This window comes from Asparagus officinalis, chromosome 7 (assembly GCF_001876935.1).
Source record: "Asparagus officinalis chromosome 7, Aspof.V1, whole genome shotgun sequence".
NCBI classification, from domain to species: domain Eukaryota; kingdom Viridiplantae; phylum Streptophyta; class Magnoliopsida; order Asparagales; family Asparagaceae; genus Asparagus; species Asparagus officinalis.
In genome coordinates, this window is record NC_033800.1 from 114,622,727 (window position 1) to 114,648,826 (window position 26,100).

Consider the following 26,100-nt stretch of genomic DNA (forward strand, 5'->3'; position numbering starts at 1 on the left):
TCAAAAGTTTTTTAAAACAATAATTCATCTATCAATTATTTCTCTTGGCCATGCCGTACCGCATGCATATCTAGCACCAAAGAATATCAATGCTTTGCTATATAATAAAGTGATTAACATCTCAATTTGATTACGAGCATAATGCTTGGTTCGATTTCATAAGAATATATATTTACCTACTTAATTAGCAGATTGTCAATATACACACCTCCTTGCCAACCATTCAACTTAGCTCTGCATATTAATACTTCCATCAAAATTTTGTTCGTCGGTAAACCTACTTACACTGTACATGGAATCGGATATCTTGAGGATTATAGGATCTTACTTTCTTATTATAGTTGCTTCCCATTCTTAATAATATTTGATTTATTGTGTTCTAAAGTTACGATAAGAGGATGTCTCAACAAGGAATACCTCATTGGGATCCGCAGCAGGTATGGTTGGACGAGTCTGCTCCTTGCTCAATGGTCCCATGTTTGTGTCCATGTTGGGTTTGTATTAGAAAATAAGACCTACAAGTTCGAAATCCTAGGTTTTTATCAAGTGCGTGGTCTGTTTGGTATTTTTGATACCATGGATTTGGGGTTGACAGTTAGAAACTTAGAATAGATGAATTATATGTGATCCCCTAAAATTATGTTAATTTCAGGTGGATTTATTATTTTAATCACATATCCCTAACAAAATTCATGTCAAACCAAACAAAATTTGATCACATTTTAAACACAATTCAAATCATCTTTAATATTTACTATAAACAAACAACATTTTGGATATGGGATGTTAAAATACATCACATGAATCAAGATGCAATGGACGAACCAAACATCTGCCGGCCTTTTTTTGGATGTGCAGCGGGCTCCAATTCCAGAAGTTTTATTGAAAGGCTTAAATCCTAGAAACACGGGATTGGGTCATAGTTGCAGCCTAATTATGAGTAATGATGTTTTACTGGCCCAGCTCCCGCTCGGACCCTCCTTTGTCCTCACACGCCTCCTTTTATAACCAATTAATAAAAAGGAGGAGAAACGTAAACCTCATCCTCGTCCTTGGAGGGCTCCGAACCAATTATGCATAAAACATTGCACACGATTGTCATACAGGGGAAGATCTACATGCAGTCCAGGGGGGCCACGGCCCCCCCAAAATTTGGGGGGAAAAATTAAGGTGTTTTATTGGGTGGGTGGGGGGGGGGATTAGGGTGCTCTATTCCTAATTTGGGGGAAAAAAAATTAGTTTGTGAATATTAATTATTTGAGGGGTTTTATGTATATATTAATAGTAAATACATTACCATGAGTAGCAACAAGATTAATAAAGGGGGTTTCATTGAAATTGGAAATTTATGGAGAGGTATTTAGCGAATGGTTATTCTTAAGGGGGTTTATTAATAAATGGGGTTATTCTTAAGGGATTAATAAAGGGGGTTTCATTGAAATAGGAAAAGATAATGTATCTTCACTCCATCGTAATGCTGAAAAGATATGTGAGGATTTGATGAACCAACCGCAGCATATATCAAGGCGATTCGACAACTTCAATGCTGAACAAGTTGCAACAAATCGTCTTCGGTTAATAGCTCACATACTTGTGGTGCGATTGCTTGCACTCCAAGGGAATCCATTTAGAGGCCACGATGAGAAATCTAGTTCGTCCAATCGTGGCAATTTTCTTGAATTTTTGGATGTGTTGGCCATAGAGAATGACGAACTTTCAAAGGCAATTGCGAAAGCTCCCAAAAATGCCAAATATACAAGTCATGATATTCAAAAACAAATACTTCATGTGTTTTCAGTGAGATTGAAAAATACAATTCGTGAAGAAATTGGAGTTGCCAAGAATTGCATTATTGTTGATGAAGCCCGTGATGAGTCAAAAAAAGAGCAAATGTCTATTGTGTTGCGGTTTGTGGACACTAATGGATTCATTCAAGAACGTTTTTTTGGGCTTGTTCATGTTTCCAATACTGCAGCTTTGACTTTAAAGAACGCCATATATTCTGCTTTGGCTCATTACAATTTGGATGTTCAAAATATTAGAGGTCAAGGTTACGATGGGGCCAATAATATGAGGGGTGAATTCAATGGATTGCAAGCTTTGATTATGAAAGATTGTAAGACTGCTTACTATGTTCATTGCTTTGCTCATCGGCTACAGTTGGCTCTTGTTGCGGCAACAAAAAATCTGACTCTCATTCATATGTTTTTTGATAATAAATTAATTTCTATAGTTAATATGGTTGGTGCTTCTTGCAAGCGTAATGATGAATTGAAGAAAGCTCACGCGGATGACATTGCCCATTTGATTTCTATTAATGAGCTCGAGACAGGGCCTGGACTTAATCAGATCGGCACTTTACAACAAGCTGCTGATACGCGTTGGAGTTCTCATTTCAGATCATTATCAAGTTTGATCAGGATGTTCAGTGCAGCATGTACGACGTTGCTCAAAGTTATGGAGGATGGGCTTCCTTCCCAACAAGCCGATGCAATATCTGTTTATGATGAAATGACTTCGTTCGATTTTGTATTTATCTTACATCTAATGAGTGAGATTATGGGGATCACATATTTTCTTTGTCAGACTTTACAAAGGAAGTCTCAAGACATTTCGAATGCAATGGATCTTGTGTCATCTACAAAGATTACTACAAGAGTTAAGGGATGACAAGTGGGATAATTTGCTTGAAAAAGTGAAGTCTTTTTATGTGGCTAGTAACATTAATTTCCTGATTTTAGTGCTCAATATGTTGATAGACGACGTCGAGCTCGTGGTCATCAAGACATCACCATTGGGCATCATTATCGAGTAGACTTTTTTATGCCGCGATCGATTCACAAATGCAAGAAATTAATGTGCGTTTTAGTGAAGATGCGATAGAATTGCTCATGCTTAGTTCTGCCTTAAATCCTCAAAATGCATCTGAGGCTTTGAGAATACAAGATATATGCAAATTGGTTGGCAAGTTTTATGCACAAGATTTTACAAGTGAAGAAAAAGAGAGTTTGAAGATGCAACTGAAACATTATGAGCATAATGTAGTCAAAGAGTCAGACTTCAAAACTCTTTCAACCATTTCTGAGTTGTGTCAATGGTTGGTAAAGGCTAATAAATCTGCTACATACGACCTCATTTTTAGAGTGATCGTACTTGTGCTTACTCTTCCAGTTTCTACTGCTACTGCAGAACGATCATTCTCAGCTATGAATATCGTCAAGACTAGGCTTTGAAGCAAAATGGAGGATGCTTTCCTCTCCGACGTATTAATGGTGTTTATTGAAAGAGAAATTGCTAAAAGTCTGAGCACTGATGCTATCATTGAAGACTTAGAAAATTTTAAGGAACAATTCCTTTTAGTTAGAGAAATTTTAGTTATAAAAAAATAGATGATGCTTATTTGACTATTTTCTATATAATATTTGTCTTCCTCTTTTGAAATATTTTGGAGATATTGATGTTGGCTATTCTACTCGTTTTATTTGGGTTGTGGTATATCTCTTGTGAATAAAAGTACATTAAGAAAATTTTTCATCTATCTTTTGTACGCGGCCCCCCCAGAACTAAAATCCTGGATCCGCCCCTGTTGTCATACGACCAATGTAACGTTCCAAGGGGAAAGAGGAAGAAGGGTGGGGTTTGGGGACACATTTGGCCACCATATAAAGCCCAACAGTGTAGCCAAATGAACTAGCTTGTTCACAAAAATAGCTTATTAACAATAACAAAGAATTCCAATTACAGCAAAACAAATTTTTTATTTTTTATTACAATCAACGAACGACGCTGTTTCCGGAATTATTGTCACGTCCTCTTTCAACCGAAGCACTAAAATGGGGACACAAAAACTTCATCTCATGTCATGGATGCCGAAGCACTAGGATTACATTCATCAGATAGGAGAACAAGGTGACAGATTCAAAAAATGAGCCAAATTGGCTTCAATAATGCTGACCGGAATTGAGGTAATAAGATTGGTGTTAAATTTCCAGAAACAATGTAACAACTAATCAGCCTTGTTTCTTCCTGACGCAGTAGCCGCACCAGAAGCAACACCACCAGTTGTTGGCCTGGGGAAAAAAATAGAAGGGTAAATTGACAAACCGAAACAATCCTAGAAGGGAAAACAGAGAACGAGATTAGTAGAGATAATTACAGGCCAACAAGAACTTTGAAAGCATCATAGATACCCCATTGTGCACCAGTTAGGGTACCAATCATAAGTATACGAAGCGTAAGACCCCGAGAGAAAAGACCCCACAACCCAAGTTTCATCACAGCCTGCATAGTATATGCACATAAATCATACCAATACTTATAACAGCAGAGCATATCAAAATCAAATCATAGGCATGAATTGGACATTATACTTACATCACTGACAGTTGCACCCTTAGAGTTGTTGAGGAAAGAGACAAGATTATCAGCTGGGTGAGAGACAACGGCACAGAACACTCCAGCTACATAACCACCGGCAAAGCTTACTGCTAGTTGAAGGGGTTTGCTGCACTTATCCTTCCGTGTGGGAAGGACATATTTATACAATGCATCAACAATGGTCTCAAAACATGCAAATTTCATCATTGTATCTGCAAAATTTCATATGGTTATTGGAGGACAGCGGATACTAAGTTTAACAAGAACAGTGTAACTGTATTTTTGGGTTCTGATCCTTCAACAGTGCATATTCTTCCTTTTCAGTATAAGAAATACGAATAAAAATAGGTCATAACACAGTTTTAGTTACAATGGTTAAAACAAATAGCAGTCTAAATCTGTAACTGACATGTTACATGAGATCTTCCTAGTGAACAAAAAATTGGAAAAAAGAGAAACCCGACATTCACATATTTGATCTAGACAAATCTATGGTGCCAGCCTTGATAAGCTAGTGTTGAGCCAAATTTTTTGAATTTTTTTCACTTCCCTCTTTACAGTATATATGCATGAGGTTAAAACATAGCATAGAAAGTACCACGATATCATATACAAATGGAGAAGGTACACAGCAAAGAAATAAATACACAAGTAGTATGATTCATTTGTGCAGTACTGTGACAAATGCTCAATCGATGTATGCATACAAGGGATATCTATGATCTATCACAATGTCATCCACCTCAGAGACCTTGCACTTCCAAGCAGGGGCGGATCTAGGATTTCAGTTTTGGAGGGGAGCCACGTACAAAAGATAGAAGAAAAATTTTCTTAATGCAATTTTATTCACAAGAGATACACCACAACCCAAACAAAATGAGTAGAATAGCCAACGTCAATATCTACAAAATATTTCAAAAGAGGAAGACAGAGACAAAAATTATGTAGAAAATATTCAAATAAGCATCATCTAATTTTTTATAACTAAAACTTCTCAAAATTATGTAGAAAAGAACAAAGTTGGATGCAGGAGGCCAGGGGCGGATCCCAAAATTTAGGGGGGGGTGTGGCCCTCCTGGACTGTATATAGATCCACCCCTGCTTCCAAGATGGTACCAACACCAGGTAAATTATAGTCAAAGGCTCTTAGGCAATGTTAAAGATTATAAATACAAGTCTGATGGATATCTTGCTTCCAGGTATTACAAATATTAGTCTCTTGATCGAGGGCAAGGTCGTATAGCCTATTTTAGTGGCCAATTTTTAGTGTGTGTTTTATTTCAGTGTTAGGATGTTTTATCTATAAGTCCAAATTTGTGTAGTTTATTTACTTTTAGGTCCAAATCCATACATGGTTTACAAATATTTTGAGTCCCTACATGATTTAGACATAATTTTTAGTCTTTTATATAATGGCGAAACAGTTTGATTTCAGTTTAGAGATTGAAGAATAATATTTTTATGAGTGAAAATTAGCATTAAAATGTAAGGGGTGATGTCAAAGTTGTGATTCCTAAACCCTAGTACGCTCTATAACTCAAGGAATTTAAGAAAGAGAGATGCACAAGAATGATCGTCACACACATTTAGTTAATATCAAAGAGAAGCCAGAGTCGCATGAGGATCGGCTCCTAGACATGACCATGCACGCTGTAGGAGTCGAGAAGTCATCTTGCCCATGCTGGGGTCTAGGACCAAATGAATGCTATGATGATAAGTACCATGGGAACGTCCACCAAGACAACAACATCAAAAGGAAGACTCGATAGCTCCATTGTTTGATGACATGACACTTATGTTTTTAATGATTAATTAGCAAACATAAAACAATATTTTGTGGAAAACAATATTTTTTGGTATTATATGACAAATAATCGTCAGAGCAATGTTTTAAATATCAGCTGATAAACTGATATTATCGACGATTTATCGATTTTGGAGGCCTTCCGCTATGATAAGTTCGATTGTAAACCGGTTATCATTTTTGGATGTTTATCGCCGATAATGTAGCAATAAAGTGAGTTATCGACCGATATTATCAATCCAAAAATCGGAATTATCAGCCTTTGATTTGAGTTTTTATTTTGGGCAATGAGCACATATTCAATGCACTTTAAACCCGACCCGAGTTTCTACCATTGGTTAGTGATCCTAAACATAATTATTTATATTTTAGTATGTTTATATTTTATTAAGTATGGTCAGATTACATTTTAGAATATTATATTATGTATATCACCATCCGGTAATGTCACTCCGATAAATACTACTTATCCCCGATATTTGCTATCCGATATGGATTTTGACCATCCGATAAATCCCCGATAACCGAGTCTTATTGGCTAAGATGAGCTATAGCGAAGTTTTATTAGACCACTATCAAATGTCAGTTAGCTAGGTTGAATTAGAAGACTACCAATCTGTGGTTTTAAGAAACTCGTACATGCATTAAGTAGGATGACTGCCACTTTGCAGGTGATGAGTGCAGAAGTGGTAGGATTTGATTGGTCTACAGTTTATACATGACTCCATACCTTTTGGAATTTAGTGAAATCTTCACCTCTTTAACTCAGGATAGACCCATTTTAATAGAGGGTTTCACCATTGTCTTGGATTCTTCTTTGCAGTTGGCCACTTGGGCATCCCGTCACTTCTTTAAGAGATCAGTTGACACGGAAAATGCATGCAGGAGTTAATTGAGACTTTGGTTGTCATAAGACTAGTCACGGTGGATGGTTTATTGGCCAAGTGTCAAAAGATTCGTATCTCATTACCCCCACGTCGTTTTGCAGAAGATAGAAAGCAGACCACATTGCAACACATATTTTGCCTATCCTTTTCCCAACCTGACAGGATATTGTATGAACTTTGTGCTTGTATTACCTCGCACAATCAGAAAAGCATGGTTCCAACTTAGTTGCAGCAAGGCTGCTTTTCGGCTTTGCGAAATGACACATTTCGTGCTCGACAACAAGATTGACAATGCTTCACATATTGTGTATCTATCATTTTGAGAGGTTTTATGCTTGCACAATAATCCAAAAGCTATTGTTTCAGAGAGTGTTACGTTCATGACTCACATCTGGAGGACACTCTGGAAAAAAAACCCAACATTTCACTTGGTTTACATACTACTTACTATTTGCAGGTTGGTGGATAGACTAAGATAGTAAATAGGAGTATTTAAGATTTACTACATTGTCTTGTAGGGAATCATATGCCCAACAGGAATTTAGTGGTACCTCTAGCCAAGTTTGAAACAGTTCAGTCAATAGATACTACTAATTGAGTCCTTTTGAGGCATATTGGTAGTAGACTTACCTCCTGTTTTGATAGGTTATAAGGCTGGTGGTCAATAAAATCATTTGTAGAAGATTTGCATGACCTGCATTCTAAAATCTGAGGCCGATTTATGTAAATTATGGATGTTATAAAGTTGTTTTAGATATACATAAAAAAGAATATGAGTATATGTTAGTGATCAGGTTATAATGAGGAGGGCGACCTGAAAGGTTCTCTCCAGAAATTTTGAAGATAAACATCTAACATGTCCTTATAAAGTTGTAAGAAAGTTTGGTTTTGACGCATATAAACTTGAGATCTTAAATTCAAATATTTAACCCATTTTTTAGCCTTATGTTTGTTGCAGCAACATTCCTAAATCCCTTACCATCATCATGTAGTACAGCAGAAAGTCCTTGTTCCACCATCTCCATTGGTACCACATGAACTGCACACAACTTATGAAATTGAGGACATTTTGGACAGTAAGGTCATCTCAACAGCATATGAAGGTTATCAACAATTCATGATATGTCGGCATAGACGTCAAATGGAGAAGGTTGCTCAGCTTGACCCTGACATGATGAAAACTTATTGCCACCATCATTTACCAAGAATGAAATCTTCCAAGCCGGGGACAATTGATCATGGTGCTATTTCCAATACTTAAAACTTATGCTAATGGTATATTTTGTTCAATGTTAGTATATTTTAGTTTATTTTTAGGCTCTTTATTTCTAGGTCTGGATTTAGGTATTTATCATGATTCAATTTGTGTCGACACTGCTTCAACAAAAACAATAACCATTAGAAAACCTGAAACTGTTACAGGGGGCTTTGACAAAAAAAGATAGAAAAAACATTCATAAGGATATATCTTCAAGCTAACACTCTACATGTAGAAGAACTAACTGAAGTTCATGCACTAAGCTTAACCTGAGCATAAGTTTTAGCTAAAGAAAAGCATGCATACATGACAAGCCAAAATTTAGATAATGTTAAGAAAATAGATTAGATCTTGTGGTAGCATGTAGATAAAATGTAGTGTATGACAAATTTATGAAAAAAATGGCTATAAATCCTAATACAGTGTATAATTAATTAAGCAGTTATCTTAAGGGATCTAATAAAGTTACTCACTTTGGATTAATCACAGAAAACACACTTCTAAACACATTGTGGTGGGTATATACACACATTGTATACTCATGCCTTTCTTTGTAAAAGTCCCCAAGTAAAGACCCCCTGTAGGGTTGAACAAGTATATTAAAGTTTAGTAAACAACTACAGGGCCTAGGTTTATGTTATTATAATGGAAATCTTTTCATGCTAATTTATTCGAATGAAAACTTCAGTTAGAGGAAAATAATCACTTAATTGATGCTCTTCTAGAAATCCTCTCTAAGGAGTATGCAGAAATTAATCTATTAGACAGAAATAGTATCATGAAATGATCTGCTTACAAGGAATCTGACGTCCCCAAAGTGGAACCAGCCCTTTGTACAACCTACAATATCAGCTCACAAAAACAGAGCAAACTATTGGTAACCAGGGAAAAAGAAACAATCAATTAACTTTAAAAGCAAAACATTCCGTGATGAGCCATACCCTAAAGCACCTTCAGAATTGATGATTCTTGGGAACCCATCGCTCAAACCCCTAGCAAACCCTGGTTGTGTCTGCACACGAACCTTAATTGCCTCCATAGGGCAAAGAGCAACATCGGCAATCACTTCAGCAGAAGCAGACCCCGCGAGGTAGATGAGGGTTTTATACTTGGATGAATATTCTTGCCCAGCAATGTCAGAGTAGAGCTTTTTGAAGAATTCATAAAACCCAAACTTGAAAGCACCCTGAGCACTATAGCCTAAAAGAGTTGGTACCCAGCCTCTAAAGAAACCTTTCAACCCTTGCTCTTTTAGCAAGACTCCAAACCCTGACAATATGCTCTTATATTTTGTTGGATCAATCTGTAGTTAAAAGATTAACTATGAAGATGCTTACATCTAAGGGTAATTGAACAAATATTTTCCTACACTTGTAAATTATAATCCTGCAAAAGAATATACCAGTCCAAGAGCCTAAAAAACATGTAAAATGGAAAGGGAGAAAATTAAGCACGTATGCTATGCAATTCTTTTAGTCATGTGAGCTAGTCCATTGTGGGAATCAGCCTTTATCATTCAGTGTGATATATGAATAGGCAATTCTATAACTTCAAATCTTGCAAAAATAATAATCCAAGCAACTCCAAATAGATTCTTAAGAAAAACACAAGAAACCCCGTCATCTGTACCTTGTCTTTTTTCAAGAAACCCCTTCATCAGAAAGTTCAATGAAAAAAAAAAAGCATCATCTATGACCGTTAATGAAGCCATTACTTTTATAATAGATTTTTTGTTCTTCAGTCATATGGACACGTATCTGCACTTGGGTGGATGTATGGATAGATGTTTCTACTTCAGAGTTCACAGTTTGCGCAAGTTGGAAGGAAGAAAAAACAGAGAAAAGAGTAGTTCTCCAATGAAGTAAAATCTAACCTTTGCATCACTAACATAGCACTCTGCATGCATCCGGACATCTGAAAAACCAAACTCCATTAGTAAACTAATGGTTTCACAGCTGATCATAGATAGGGTTCCTTGAAAAACAGAATATAGATGAACGGTGTTTCTGCTAAATTACCCTTTGTTAAAAATAATCTATAGCAAACCTCAGTAACATTCGGAGCAAACAGAGTTACTGAGACGAGTTCGGCGAAGGGCATATGAAGCATATTGCTTATCCCTCAACTGTGAAACACAACATAAGAATCTACAGTACATTCCCCATATTTTTCCATGTATGCATCCTATCATAAGCTTAATTTTATTTTTACAACATCTTGCTTTCATCTTCCATTTTGTTATGGATTGGAAACAAGGGTTTCATAGTAAAATAGCTTTCAGAAAAGAGAGAGTAATTTTCTCTCCAAATTTCAAGCGACCCCAATGTCATTTCCATGTTCCACCTACTCATATATTTAGGATTTCTAGTTAATGTAGAAAGAGCTATCTTTATAATTTATAATTCTGATTAATTTACTACACATACGCACGCACGCGCGCGCACACGCACACACACATACATATATGAGTGTCTATGTTACCTAGGTACTTCTAATCTGAAGGCGTACCCATACCCGGCACATACACATACTTGTACCCGTATCCAAACTCCTTGCATATATGCATACATTTATTCGGATAAGTACTCAATTATACAATACATGTTTTAATTTAAAACACTTGTCATGCATTTTTTGACATATATCCTATACTTCACATCCAATTCTTGAAACTCGTTGGACATAGTCAGGTTCCGAATTATGATTTTGAAAGGTCGTTTCAATGTCTAGATCAAAAACTAGTGATTTACCAATTCATAATCCGCATAATAAAAAGAAATATAAAAATGTTATAAGAATTTTGATTCTCATCATTGTTCTCATATAAATTATTAATTCCATTATATAATATATGTGTATATAAATATTTATATAGCCATGTCCCCGTACCCTACATTTACAAGTATATGTCATATCTTGTACCCATACATGTACCATGCAACATAGGTGAGTGTCTATTTATTCCTCCTGAATTTGGTGTGTGTGTGTGAACCTATGTGCTTGTGGAGGAAAATAGTGACCCTTGTTGATAATTTGTGAGGCTTTTCATAGAGATCCATCAAAGTTTAAACCTCGCCGTCAGTACCTATGTCATTATTCCTCCTGAATTTGGTGTGTGTGTGTGAACCTATGTGCTTGTGGAGGAAAATAGTGACCCTTGTTGATAATTTGTGAGGCTTTTCATAGAGATCCATCAAAGTTTAAACCTCGCCGTCAGTACCTATGTCATTATTCCTCCTGAATTTGGTGTGTGTGTGTGAACCTATGTGCTTGTGGAGGAAAATAGTGACCCTTGTTGATAATTTGTGAGGCTTTTCATAGAGATCCATCAAAGTTTAAACCTCGCCGTCAGTACCTATGTCATTATTCCTCCTGAATTTGGCCTGCGGCTAGCACTGAAGGATTTTAAGACTGTAAGCAAGGCAACTTTCCAATCTGGGGACTTTATAGAAACATTCAAAAAATAATGATGGATTTAAGAAGTATAAGTAATCATAAATATCAACATAGTTCCATGCTTCAGTGTCTGCTAAGTGCAAACACTATACAAAGCGTAACTGCACAAAAAAACTAAAAAAGTAAAAAAAAAAACAGCTCCATGGGCACAAAGCCTCTAGAACACTTGATATGGAGGCATGTTGAATTCAACAAAGATTCATTCATTCTCTACTTTGATTTTCCATCTCTTTGATATTCTTAGATCTTCTCGTTTTCTTCCTTTCCTGCCACTAAAATACAATTGCTCCTATTCTTCTTGAGATTAGGGAGATGATTTCATAATTCTTCTCAATGTTGTAGCTGTTTACTTCTTTCAAATCATTAATCTCCACATCCTGACATCGACTTAGATTTCATAATTTTTGAGAGAATAAGATATACCATGGCAATTTGGGTACTCATTTACATTTGATGTGAATTTAATATCGGAACAGCCTTTAATCTCTGCTATGACATGTGATATCTTTTCTTGTGCAGACACCTTTGAACTTTGGTTCAGTGGATGTTGATGTCTTTTGTCTTCCACTAATGGGCACAAACTTATCCAGTTACTTTCAGGAAGCAATCAGTGTTCTTAACCCATGATTTGCAAATTACTTTAAACTTGTATAAAATACTCAGCTTGTTACACCATTTTCTCTAATATATCGCTGCTTATATATATCATTACACACTGTTAACATCATTTACATTGTTATTGTATAGTGGCTGGCTATTGATAGCTGAAGTAAGAAGCTGGTTCGATCCAAACAATGGAGGTACTGATCCGGAGAAATTTATCATAGCCGTCAAGAATCTTGGCTTTAGTTTGGTTTCTAAGGTAAGCCTTCCCATCAACGTACTTCTTTATGCATTTTGGTTTCTTAAAAGGTATCCTTGAATGCCTTGAGAGCTATAAGTCCTGATTTTGTGCATCAGCTATGGTCTCTTATTGAATGCTCATACTTTCTATAATTTGCAGGACTTTACAAACAAAATGTTTGTTCTTCTTTACTTTAAGAAAAAGGTAAACAAATAAACGACTTCATGCCAATGCATCTTTCATTTTTGAATTTTTAAAATAAAACAAGTAATGTTGCATACGGGTTGCATGCATCCAAACATTTGTCTCCTGTTGATTAAATATTTGAGGGTTCAAGTCATAAGACAGCCTATGTTGCCCATGTTGCAGGAAGCGGCTTCAAAAGTGATTAACATTGAATGGCCAGAGTTGAAACCTTGTGTATATAGACGTTGATGAGCATGGGACTTTGGAAGGTGACATTTTTGTTTAGTGTATGATGACATCTAACATTTAGCATTGCAGTTGAGTTATAATGATGGCTTTATGGTGTTCAGAATCTTAGAGGCAATGTTGTACGTTAACCTCCAAAATCAATAATCTTCAACAAGATAATTAAAGCAAAAGTAGATTAATACAAAGGAACCAAATTATCAAGAACCCAAATCCTAGCACGTAATACAAAGGAACCAAATCATCAAGAACCCAAATTCTAGCACGTAATACAAAGGAATCATATAACGACATATCATCAATGCCCTAAAAAAACAAAGGATTCAAGAAATAGAACAATCAAGTGATGGAAAGTTGTCGTGCCAACAGTAAACATCTATCCGCTACAGTAATCACCAATTGCAGACTCACTAAATGTTGTTGTAGCAACACCGTAACACAGTGCGCCTACCACAAACTCACATATATATAACTCACCCCAGCGTTAATTTCACATCATCCCAGTGTCTCCAATTAAGAGTGAAAAAAGAGAGAGGGAGAGAGGGAGAGAGAAAGAGAGAAAATTAGAAAGAGTTTCTTCTTGAAAAGAAAGATTGTAACTCCTAAATTTTCGTCATAGTGGTTTATTCTATCATTACCCGTGATTTTTACCCTAAATTCGTTTAGGGAGGTTTCACGTAAATATGTGTTCATTTTATTACTTCTGCTCTACTTGTCGCTGAGACCATGCTCTATTGGGTCACAGGTTTGTCCCAACAAGTGGTATCAGAGTCTGGCTTAGGGTGCGTGAATTTGCTTATCGTATGTTCTGTGACTGTCACTAAAAATGGATCCTTCATATCAGAAAATAAGTTAGATTATCATTTACCCTTTGAAGGCACTGGGTACTATTCACGAGTATGACACTATTCACCAGTATAATTAGTATTCACGAGTACGGCTACTGTTCACAAATATGGTTATTATTTACATAAATAGTAGAAGTTACCGTTCGTGGTAGAAGCAATGGCGATGAAGTTCGAGATTGAAAAATTCAATGGGAGTAATTTTTCACTATGAAAATTAAAGATAAAAGCTATCTTGAGAAAAGATATTTTTCTAGGGGCCATCGGTGCAAGGTCGGAAGACATCACAGATGATAAAAATGGAATGAGATGGACGAAAATACTACTGTCAATCTCCATTTGGCATTAGCAGATGGGGTGCTGTCAAACATAGAAGAGAAGAAGACAACAAAGGAGATCTAAGACACTCTAACAAAGCTATATAAGGCTAAATCTCCGCACAATAAAATCTTCTTAAAAAGAAGACTTTACACTCTGAGGATGACAGAATCTACATCGATAACTGACCACATCAACACCCTAAATACACTGTTCTTCCAACTCATAACGTTGGGACATACAATCGGTGTGAATGAACATGCAAAACTTCTACTTCAGAGTCTAACTAACTCGTATGATCAGCTCATCATTAACCTAACCAATAACGTCCTTACAGACAATCTAGTCTTCAACAACGTTGCAATCACTATTCTGGAGGAAGAAAATCAACGCAAAAATAAGAAAGACAGACATGCAAGTTTGTAACAAGCAGAAGTTTTATCGGTGACGAGAGGAAGATCAATAGAACGTGGTTCCAGTCGAAGTCATACTCATGGTAGATCAAAATCAAAAAGTAAGAAAAATATCAAATACTACAACTATGGCAAAAGGGGAAACGTGAAATCAGAGTGTTGGCATAATAATAAGGGTGGTGATAAAAAGTCCTTAGAGTCATTAACATCTCAATGATGCGTTGTCAGCACATCAGACGATGGTGAAATTTTATACAATGGAGCAATCACTGTTAATGAAGGCAGAAAAAAGTTTGTTGATATCTGGCTTCTAGATTCAGCAGCTTCCTAGAATATGACATTCCAGAGAGAATGATTCTACAAATATAAACCTATCTCAGGAGGATCTATATTTATAGGCAATGATCATGCCTTGAAAAAATTTAGTATTGATACTGTCAAAATCAAAATGTTTGATGATACAATACGCACCATTCAAGATGTACGATATATGAAAGGCTTGAAGAAAAATCTATTGTCTTTAGAACAATTGGATGAGCTCTGATGCAAGACCCATATAGAAAATAGGATTATAAAAATTGTTAGAGGGACGTTTATTATGATAAAAGGAGAAAAGATAGCTGCAAATCTATATATACTCAAGGAAGAAATCATGCAGGAAGCTGATTCATGTGTGACATCAACTAGCCATGAAGAAGAACAAACTATGATGTGTCATCGTAAACTAGGCCACATGTTAGAACGAGACTTGAAGATTCTCTCCGATCAAAAGTTGTTGCTTGAACTTAAATCGGTAGCACTTTCTTTCTGTGAGCATTGTGTTACAAGTAAGTAGCATTGACTAAAGTTTAACACATCGAGTTCTAGAAGCAAGGCTATTCTTGTACTAGTTTATTCTGATGTGTAGCAAGCACCAATTACATCTATCGGAGGAGCAAAGTACTTTGTATCATTTATTGATGATTACTTCAGAAGATATTGTGTGTACCCTATCAAGAAGAAAGCAGATGTCTTCTCAGTTTTTAAAGCTTACAAAGCGCGAGTCGAGCTTGAATTTAAAAAGAAGATCAAGTGCTTAAGGTCAAATAATGGATGAGAATACACAGACGGTGAATTTCTTGCATTCTGCAAGCAAGAAGGCATCAAAAGATAATTCGGTACTGCATACACTCCTCAATGAAATGGAATAGCAGAGTGGATGGACAGAACTCTGTTGGAAAGAATAAGAGTAATGTTGATAACTACAAATCTAAATAAAGTTATTTGGGTGAAAACAATAAAAACCTCCTGTTATGTGATGAATCGATCTTCATCAACCGCAATACAGTTAAAAACATCGATGGAGATATGGATCGGCAAGCCAGCTAATTATTTTAACATCCATATATTTAAAAGTCCAGTGTACGTAATTCCAATGCCCAAGAAATTACAAAGCTAGATTTAAAATTCAGAAAATACATATTATTGGGGCATGCTGACGGATTAAAAGGGTATCGCTTGTGGGATCCCACTACCCATAAGATTTTCGGTAACAGAGATGTTATCTTTATAGAGAACCAACTACAAAGTAAAGAGAAATAAAGTTGTTCAAGGAAAAACTCAGAGACTATAGCTGTTCAGGTAGAAAATAATCAAAACAATACCAGAGCATGATGTATAAGAATCAGTCGAGTCCGAGGCTCCAAAAATTCAAAGGTCAACTAGTAAGAGAAGACCACTGACTTGACACTCGGAGTATATTATGAAGAGTAATGTTGCGTACTGTCTTCTAACAGAGGATGGAGAGTCATCAACTTTCTATGAAGCTATAAACAACACAAATGCATCTTTGTGGATGACAGCAACGAAGGAAGAAATTGAAGCTCTTCATAATTATAAGACTTGGGTACTTGTATCACTAACACAAGGAAGGTTGGCTATTAAAAATAAATGGGTCTACATCATCAAGCGAAATTGGAAATGATTAAGTGGAGTGATATCGTGCTAGATTGGTAATAAAAGGATATACTCAGAAAGAAGGTATTGACTTTAATAAAATATTTTCTCCTATTGTTTGACTTATAATAATCCAAATAATTATGGCTAGGAGCGCTATATTAAACTTACATCTAGAACAGCTAGATGTGAAAATAGCATTTCTTCATGGGAATCTTAAAAAAGAAATTTATATGCTCCAATCAAATGGTTTCAAAGAAAAAGAGTTAGTTTGCAGATTAAACAAATCTCTATACAGTCTAAAACAGACGCTAATGTGTTGGTACAAGAGATTTAATTCATTCATCATGAGCCTTGAATACAACAGACTTAATTCAAACTCTTGTGCATATTTCAAGAGGTTTGGTAAAAATAATTTTGTTATCTTTTTGTTGTATGTTGACGATATGTTAATTGCAGACCCTAACAAAGATCGTATTAGAAGAATTATTTGAAGAAAATATTACGACGCTTTAACATGCAAGATTGTAAGTCAATTTTTACCCCATTTCCTGTTAATTTTAAGTTATCCTCCAGTATGAGTCCTAGCAGTGAAGAAGAAAGGATGAAGATGTCTCGACTACCGTATGCATCAGCAGTGTGAAGTCTAATGTTCGCTATGATTTGTACAAGACCAGACATTGCACAAACAGAGTAAGTGGTTAGTCGATACACGGCGAATCCTAGTAAAAAGCATTAAAATGCTGTAAAGAGGATCCTAAGATACATTAAGGGAACCTTAAATATTGTATTATGTTATAGGGAATCAGATTTTATTATCAATAGATATGTTAATTCTGATTATGCAGGTGATTGTGATAATAGCAAATTCACCACAGGCTATATATTTGCACTTGCTGGCGGAGCTGTAAGCTGGGTTTTAAAATTACAGTCAGTTATGCTACATTAATAACATAAGCATAATATGTCGCAGCTACGCAAGCCAGTAAAGAGGCAATATGGTTGAAAATGATATTGGAGGAACTCGGACATGAATAAAAAAAGATTTCTCTATTTTATATCAACCAGAGTGCTTTACATTTGGTAAGAAATCCAACCTTTCATTCAAAGACAAAACGCATTCGAGTTTAGTACCACATCATTCGTGAGAAAGTAGAAGAAGAAATAGTAGATATGCAGAAAATTCATACAAAAAACAAACTAGTAGATTTTTTGACAAAAACAGTCAATATTGACAAATTTATTTTTAGTGTTGATCCTCTTATGATCTGTCGGAGACGTGAACAACATGAAGATGGCAAGACGGAAAGAATGGTGTGAAAAATCACCAATCGTAGACCCGTTAAATGTTACTGTAGTAATACTGTAGTAACAGCGCACACCTACTACAAACTCACCTATATATAGCTCTCTCCAGCGTTAAGTTCATATAATCCTAGTGTCTCCAATTAAGAGTAAAAAGAGAGAGAAAAAGTGAAAAATAGAGAGAGTTTCTCCTTGAAAAGAGAGAGAGTAACTCATAATTTTTTTCATAGTGGATTCTTCCATCATTACCTGTGGTTTTTACCCCAATTTCATTTAGGGAGTTTCTCACATAAATCTGAGTATTTATTTTATTATTTCGGCTCTACTATTCGCTAGGACATTGCTCTGTTGGGCCCCAGGTTTGTCCCAACATCAAGAACCCAAATCCCATCACCAAGTACAAAATCAACAATGATATATCCACCCAAATTCATCAATGCTCTTGGAAGGAAAAAAACAAAAGATTCAGTAAATGATCCGACCTGCATATTACACTTGACGAGATCGAGAGGAGTGACACCCGTGTGAGTGAGGCCACAGCTAGCGATCCCTCCCACTGTGCAAGCAGCGTAGTACAATGGCGAGTACAGCTCGATCTTCCCCTTCTCGCTCGTCGATTCCTTCAGAAACGAATCTCCACCATTTGAAGACCGAGGAGGAGGAGGAGGTTCGATTGGAGACCCAGGGCTTGGCCTGAGGAGCGATTCGAAGACGACGGATCTGGCGGGGGAGGAGGAGAAGAGGAAGCTCGAGAGGAGGAAATGGCGAGAGCTGTCATCGGTGAGATCCATGAGAGAGGTAGGGTTTAGGGTTCGGGGAGAATTTGGGGAGGGAGCTGAGAATAATTCTCGCGTACGTTCACGAGAATGATTCTCGCTGTCTCTCCCGTCCCGCGTACACGAGAATGATTTAGCACCGATCCTGGGCTGCTCTTCGACCTCCATGTAACAATATATCAATTCAGCGCTCGTAATCGCACTCGTAGAACAAAGAAGAAATATACTATTTTCAGCACTTAACTATTGTTAAATTTATTGTTGGGATAATGTAACTCGAAATTAAACTCAGCATAATTCTACTTTAAAATAGTATTTTTGATAAATTAAACAAATATTAAGAATTAAGTACAGCGTAGATTAAAATATAAGATGTATAAGTGTAAAGGAGGGGAGACTGTACTGTATATAAGTGCAATTAAGCCGTATTTTAAAGTCTAATATAAGGAATAGGTTATAAGCTTAAATATCACTGCTACCCTCATTTTCATTTGTTGCATTTATAGTAGGTAAGTGCAAAGTTAGTAAACTATGAGACATTTAAGAACTACGTAAAATATGTTTAGTCACGTGATTATTTAAACTATATATGCACAATATAGTTGTACTTAACTAACAATAAAATACCACTTCCAAACTCAAATTTGTAAATTCCGACAAAATAAAAAAGTGTAAGTCAAAATATCAAAACAGTACATACTACTCTAAAATTTCATAGCAAAAATGGTATTTAAGATTTCATTTTCTGCAAGATTCTGTAAGTCAAAATATTTAAACAAAACATACTACACTAAAATTTCATAGCAAAAATGGGATTTAAGATTTCATTTTCCACAATATTTCTCTTATTCTTATAAGTGCGTTCTACGAGACCAACACTCTAGTTATCATTTCGGCTAACTGCTTCATGACCTCTAGAAGTCCTTCCTTGTTTTTCCAATTCCTTTCTACATGTTAAACATTTTTATTCAGGACGCCCTTTTGTCTTTGAAATTGGAGGATAATGAACATGATCAACCATTTCGACAATACTAGCATCACATCCTTCTCCTTGCAAAATCAACCCTCCTAAATTTTACTAAGCTTCACTAAGCTTCACGATGCCAATGCAATGGAAAATATATAGAAGGAATTGTAAAGCAATCTCCGTGAAGAAAGACACCTGATATATGATGACAAAGATTAATCCCCAAACCTCAAAATGCACGAAACTAAAAGTAGCCACGTGATAATCCCAAATAACCATTGCTTTTGGCTACTTTCCTCCTTATAATATTGCACCACAAACTTATTAGTGAAATACTCAAACACCACATATTGAGTAGCCCTTGTGAACTCTTCCTGAAAATTCTTAAAGGAAATTGGTATTAAGGCATTATGTGCTTGCTCTTCTAATGGAAATGAAGTCCTTAAAGAAGATCGCATACATATAGCCAACATACTACCATGCGGTTGCTTTTGTTCAATATCTTCAATGGCAAGATCAACCTACAAACCACATACATTATGAAATAAATGTAATTAACACATAAACGGATAACAAAAGAAATTCTATAACCAAAAACATGATACATAATTAAACTTACTAATTAAATTAAGTGATGGAAATAAATGATGTAAATAAAAGTATGCGATGTATAATAGTTTATTTTCTTAATGAACTAATACATAAACTTACTTGCTTGATAAACTAGCTCAAACATTTAAGCAAATTTGTAATGCATTGATCCTTTCTAAATTTCCAATTGTTGTCATTTCACCAAAGAAATAACCACGAAGATAAGCCTGTTGGATATTTTGTTGGAGAAAAGACAATTTTGCTTTCATGAATAGTCCCAAATGGAATAGTGTTATGAATACAATTAAAACGTGCGTAATGGCTATACATTATGGGGAACGTTACGAAAATTTATGATAACCGTTACCGTATTAATTGTAGGAATTATAATGGCTTTCTCAACTGTATGTGTAAATTTTGATCTCCCGGAAACAGGGATCTCGTTTGTATTGATAAGAACAGCTTATTACAAACTAATAATCAAATGTTTACAACAGAAGCGGAGGGAATGCCCTCCTTGTTTAACGTGGGTTCCTAGGTAGCGATAGGACGCCTCGCTCGGTGCTCGTGCCGAGTCTGCTTCCCTTGGACGATCTGATCGAAGTTGCTGCCGGAGCTTTAGTTCTCAAATGAGGGAGCCTTTAGCAAAAGTCCAGGTTCAACCTTTGGGAGATTAGCCAGCAGAATATGCAACAGCCAATCCCCCCTCTTCATGCTGGCTGAAGATGGGTCTTAATAGGCAAGGGATGGCATGGGCCATCCCTTGATTCGTGGGATTTGACCACTAATAGAGGTGAGGGAACCAGCTGCCCTAGCTGTGGGATGTGACCACTTAGGGGGTCCTGTCAGCCGCCCTATTCTTGCTAGGTGAGGAGCGTCATGCTTTCTCCCTTGATTCGTGGGATTTGACCACTAATAGAGGTGAGGGAGCCAGCCGCCCTAGCTGTGGGATATGTGACCACTTAGGGGGTCCTGTCAGCCGCTCTATTCTTGCTAGGTGAGGAGCGCCATGCTTTCTCCCTTGATTCATGGGATTTGACCACTGATGTAACTATTCCCATACTCCAAGTGGGCAGTTGACAGTGAGCTGGCGAGTCTGATTTGACCACTGATGTAACTATTCCCATACTCCAAGTGGGCAGTTGACAGTGAGCTGGCGAGTCTGCACCTTGGGTCCGCAGGCGAGCTTAGGACTGTAGGCAGACTTGGGTCTACAGGCGAACTTGCAGGCGAGCTGGGTCTGCAGGCGAGCTTAGGACTACAGGCAGACTTGGGTCTGCAGACGAGCTTGCAGGCGAGCTGGGTCTGCAGGCGAGCTTGGGACTGCAGACAGACTTGGGTCTGCAGGCGAGCATGCAGGCGAGCTGGGTCTGCAGGCGAGCTTGTGATTGCAGGCAGACTTGGGTCTGCAGGCGAGCTTGCAGGCGAGCTCCCATACTCCAAGTGGGCAGTTGACAGTGAGCTGGCGAGTCTGCAGCTTGGGTCTGCAGGCGAGCTTGTGACTGTAGGCAGACTTGGGTCTGCAGGCGAGCTTGCAGGCGAGCTGGGTCTGCAGGCGAGCTTGTGACTGCAGGCAGACTTGGGTCTACAGGCGAGCTTGCAGGCGAACTAGGTCTGCAGGCGAGCTCAGGTGTGCAGGCAGACTTGGGTCTTGATCGTGCAGGCGAAATTCGAGCTGCAGGCGAGCTCCTGAGCATGGATCGAAGAATAGGCCGTAACTTTCAAACTGTAAGTCGGAATTGGACGAATTATATATGAAAATCGCCTATGTCGACGAGACGGAGCCATCCGAACCTAGCCAAAGGCTTTGGTTTGCTTTTTCCGTTTCGCCAAATTCCTTACGGTTTGGGAGGTATCTGCATTTTTCCCATTTTTTATCATTTTTCCCCTTTTTGCTATTTCAGGCGAGGTTTTAGCAGTTTTGTTCTGAACTTCTCTGATAAGGATTTAAAGGCAATTTTTATTGCCTACATCAACCTTATATATACACCCCTTATTCACTTTCGAAAAAGATATAGAAACAATTCTCTCTTTTCCCTCTTCTCTCCTCTGCATATTTTTTCCGTTCATATGTTGGTGTTATTTTTGGGCAACCGTTCTTCGTCTGAGCTGAAGCTCTGTTCTCTTGCCCGAGTACAGAGGCTGGCCGTTTTCGGAGGGTTTTACCGCTAGGGGAGAGAGGATCATCTGCACCAGGGCGATAGAAGGGTCCTCAATCTTCTAGGAGTGTTTACACGACTGCTCCCGATCAGGTCAGACTTTCTTATTATATTATTTCGGATTTATTGTACATGCTATAATTTTATTTGATATTTTTTTAACAATCTAGAAGATTGAACAATTATAGATGTTAATTATTAAATCTGAAAATAATTATAATTCATAATTATTTGTTACTTTAAATAAAAAAAACTAAGTAATTGTTAATGTTTACTAGTTACAGTTCACGCAGTGTTTTGTTACTGTTCATAAGTTATTGTTTACCCAAAAATGCAGTTATTGTTAATTACTGTTAATCTGTTACTGTTCATCAAAAAAAATCTGGAATTACTAGTCATCCGAAATAACTTTAAATCTGTAATTAATTGCTTTAATTATTATTAATTATTGCATTTATTTAATTGTTGTTAATTAAGTTGTAATTAATTACTGCTAATTAATTTTAACAGTTAATTACAATTGATTGTATCTTGTAATTGATTGTACTAGTATTCAGATCCGTGCAAAGCACGGTTCCTAAAAGATTTTCTGCAAATATTGAATATGTTACCAAAATAAAGTATTCTGCTTTAGATATGAAGTACAGTGAAGGAAGTGAACCGAATAATTAAAAAACAATTTGGTTATTATTCGTCTAGATATTCGATCAAGTTAGATTTGATAACTACTTCATTAACCAAATTTCTAAAGATTAAATAACTACTCAAAATTAAAACCGAATTAGCACAATAATGGTCAATTTTTTCAGTGCATAAATGTGTAAAAATTTTTATCTAAAATTCAAATTTGTAAAGTGAAATAAAGTTACCGTTTCATAACTGTGATGAACCGAGTTGACACTCCGATTCGATCCATCCATCATCATCTCTGACGTAATTAATCTTCAATCCCTAACCCACGAACAAACAAAACCATTAAAACTTAGCAACCAAATCTTCATTAAAAAAAGCAAAAAAGATTAACTAAATCAAATTTAAACATAAGGGTTGGTAACATGATCAGAATTAGACATTATTAAAATTAACTAAATCAAAATTAATCATTATAAATAGAAATTAGCATCTTCACCATGCTAAAAGAAGTAACTAGATTAACTAAATCAAAATTAATCATTATAAATAGAAATTAGCATCTTCACCATGCTAAAAGAAGTAACTAAATAATCCAAAAACCATCATTATAAATAGAAATTAGCATCTTCACCATGCTAAAAGAAGTAACTAAATAATCCAAAAACCAACAATTTGAGGTGCAAAAAATTAGAATTTAGATCAAATTCTTCACCATGATTTATATATCAATCAATTCCTCTAAAAAGTAGATCTTTTGTTGGACTAATTAAAAGATACAAAAAATTAAGGTATCGATCTCTAGATATCCTTCTTTACAGAAAGTGCAGCTAGCCAGAAAGCCCAAAAATCTACTTTTGTCTTCTTTGATTTAGTGTCAGTTCTTTTTTTAATGAATTTCCAAAAAATTTAGTGAAGTAAGGACTATGATCAGGAAGCAAAGCATGGTTACACCAATCGAAGCAATGTAATTATGTTGAAAAAAGATCCTCAGTGTTGTAAAAAAGGAAGCAAAACCATTTTCAGGAAGAGTTATTCAAAGAACCAATTAGCTAAAAGGAAAAAATAGTGCTCCTTCTATTTTAATTCATTAAAACAAATGATGCAAGATGGAATTGTTGGATAGGCTTTAGCTTTCTATTCGAGCTTGCTTTGTAATGCTCAATTGAGTTTCTGGTTTAATGATTGTTGGAATTAGGGGTGAAGCAGTTCTATTTGAGGGAATTATGAATTGTTCTTCATGTTGGCATTGTTTGCACTTTTGTGCTAGTTAACTCTCTTGATATTAACTCTCTTGATATAAAAGGAGATTGTCCTGGGTGAAGGACAATGAATTTTCCATGTGAAGAGGAGTATCTTCGACTCTACACAACCAAGATGATCAATTAAAGCCTACATCATAAGCATTGGAATCCTCAAGACTAATTAAGATGGAAACTGCCAGCCAATCTTGAGTATAGAGCAAATGCCAACTTGAACTTTGGTCAAACGATATGATGCAATCATAAGAGACTCACTCTATGAAGATTGTGATATGATTATGATATGATCTTTGATGAAGCCACTCAATTACATGATGATGTGTGTCATTACATTGTACAAAGGGCAAGATACATATGCTAATTTTTGTCAATCTTTTGAACTCGTAATCATGTTGTGCATGTTATATCCCGCATAGTATGGTCTTCTATGTATTAGTAACCATTATAATCATAACACTTGCTTCCCTTGTCTGCTTTGATATCTTAATGATATGCTTTCTCTACTAGTTGTTCTTTTTCATTATATTATCTACAACAATGACTCTTTAAAACAGAAGTTTTATATTGTAAATAAACTTTTATGAGAAACACATGTATTTTTTATTTTTCTGTTCTTAAATAATAAGTTTATACGAAAATGCAATGCTAGCAATAGTGTAGTAAATGAAGTATATAAGAACTTGCCAAATGTTGATGAAAAACCAATCAAAGCAAAATGCTAAAAATACTAAATATAATTGAGAAACATATTTATCGGTAGCTCGTAGCAAAAGATCAATAAGGGCCTATAATGAACCATAAATTAGAAAGCATTTGCCTTTTTGTGTCACATAAGATTCAATGAAGCTAAAGTTTATGTTTGGCTTCAAATGATTCCTCATTAGTCTCCATATTAAAAAACACGATTCAACTCCATATTAATGAAAATAAACCAAAATTCAACAAAAAAATTGTAAAAATAAAAATTACCTTACACTCGTCATCCCAAACTGGAACAATCTAATCCCATTAGCCCTCAAGAACTCCGAATTCGCCTCCGGGTACGGCTCCAGGCAAAGGCATCTTCACTAATCCACAATCAAACGAACAAAACCCATACACCAAAATCAATCAAAATCTCAACTTTCCCCCCCCCCCCCCCCCAAAAAAAAAAAAATCAACCATAAACAATAAAAACTTACAAAATTGAGCGAAGCCTCAAGCTTGCAAGAAGCTGAAGTTAGCAGTATCAAGAAACCCCGACCAAAATATCCTATCTCTAGCAGCTCCCCCCCATCTCTAGCAGCGGTAACCTCACCGCCCAAAGAAGAGTAGCAAGCTTTGTCAACGATCAATAACATAATTTTTTTTAGCAGCGGTAACCTCACCGCCCAAAGAAGAGTAGCAAGATTTGTCAACGATCAATAACATAAATTTAAGAAAAAATTCCGTCAAAAGCGCTACAAAAGGACAGCTTCTTAACCTACATAAACGGGTGAGAAAGAAAAAGGGGAATAGAACCTACCGGCGAACTTGTCCTGCAAAATCGAGGGCGGCACGATCTCCGAGGTCTAAGGACGGCGGAGGAAGCATTTGACGATGGAGACGTCGGAGGAGGAGATGGGGTATCGGCGACAAAAGAAGGGGTGGTTCTAGGGATTTGTTTGGCGGTCGGAGATATCAGCGATGGTGGGATCTGAGATTGATGATGAAGCGGTGGAGTTCTCCATTGTTTTTGGGTTTAGATTTGGTTGGGTTCGAAGAGAGAATGAAGATTGGGGGAAGTTTAGAGAGAGAGAGAGAGACATAAAGAGTAGTTTGGAGAATGTGGTAACGTGGGAAGTTTGGGAAATGGGCGTGGG

The 26,100-nt window shown here is 36.4% G+C and overlaps 3 protein-coding genes across 14 annotated transcripts; 2 read left to right on the forward strand and 1 right to left on the reverse strand.

Annotated features, from left to right (window-relative positions):
- LOC109847662 (zinc finger MYM-type protein 1-like) lies at nt 1,299-2,670 on the forward strand. The gene is made up of 2 exons (XM_020416892.1): nt 1,299-1,356; nt 1,445-2,670. Exons 1-2 carry the CDS (start codon nt 1,299-1,301, stop codon nt 2,668-2,670), a joined length of 1,284 nt encoding a protein of 427 aa, XP_020272481.1.
- On the forward strand, nt 2,844-3,233 carry LOC109847663. Its single transcript, XM_020416894.1, has one exon. It carries the CDS (start codon nt 2,844-2,846, stop codon nt 3,231-3,233), a length of 390 nt encoding a protein of 129 aa, XP_020272483.1.
- On the reverse strand, nt 3,692-26,100 carry LOC109848535 (mitochondrial phosphate carrier protein 3, mitochondrial-like). Of its 12 annotated transcripts, XM_020418078.1 has the most exons (12): nt 25,764-26,100; nt 25,441-25,577; nt 25,229-25,326; nt 23,237-23,318; nt 20,096-20,138; nt 18,357-18,812; nt 9,268-9,629; nt 9,123-9,175; nt 8,048-8,107; nt 4,375-4,589; nt 4,157-4,281; nt 3,692-4,070 (listed from the first exon to the last, which is right to left on the reverse strand). In XM_020418078.1, exons 4-12 carry the CDS (start codon nt 23,281-23,283, stop codon nt 4,007-4,009), a joined length of 1,425 nt encoding a protein of 474 aa, XP_020273667.1. In that variant the 5' UTR covers nt 23,284-23,318; nt 25,229-25,326; nt 25,441-25,577; nt 25,764-26,100; the 3' UTR covers nt 3,692-4,006. The 12 variants fall into 12 exon arrangements, with proteins under 12 accessions (XP_020273667.1, XP_020273668.1, XP_020273666.1 ...); XM_020418079.1 differs by having other exon boundaries at nt 25,229-25,321; nt 25,441-26,100; XM_020418077.1 differs by having other exon boundaries at nt 25,441-26,100.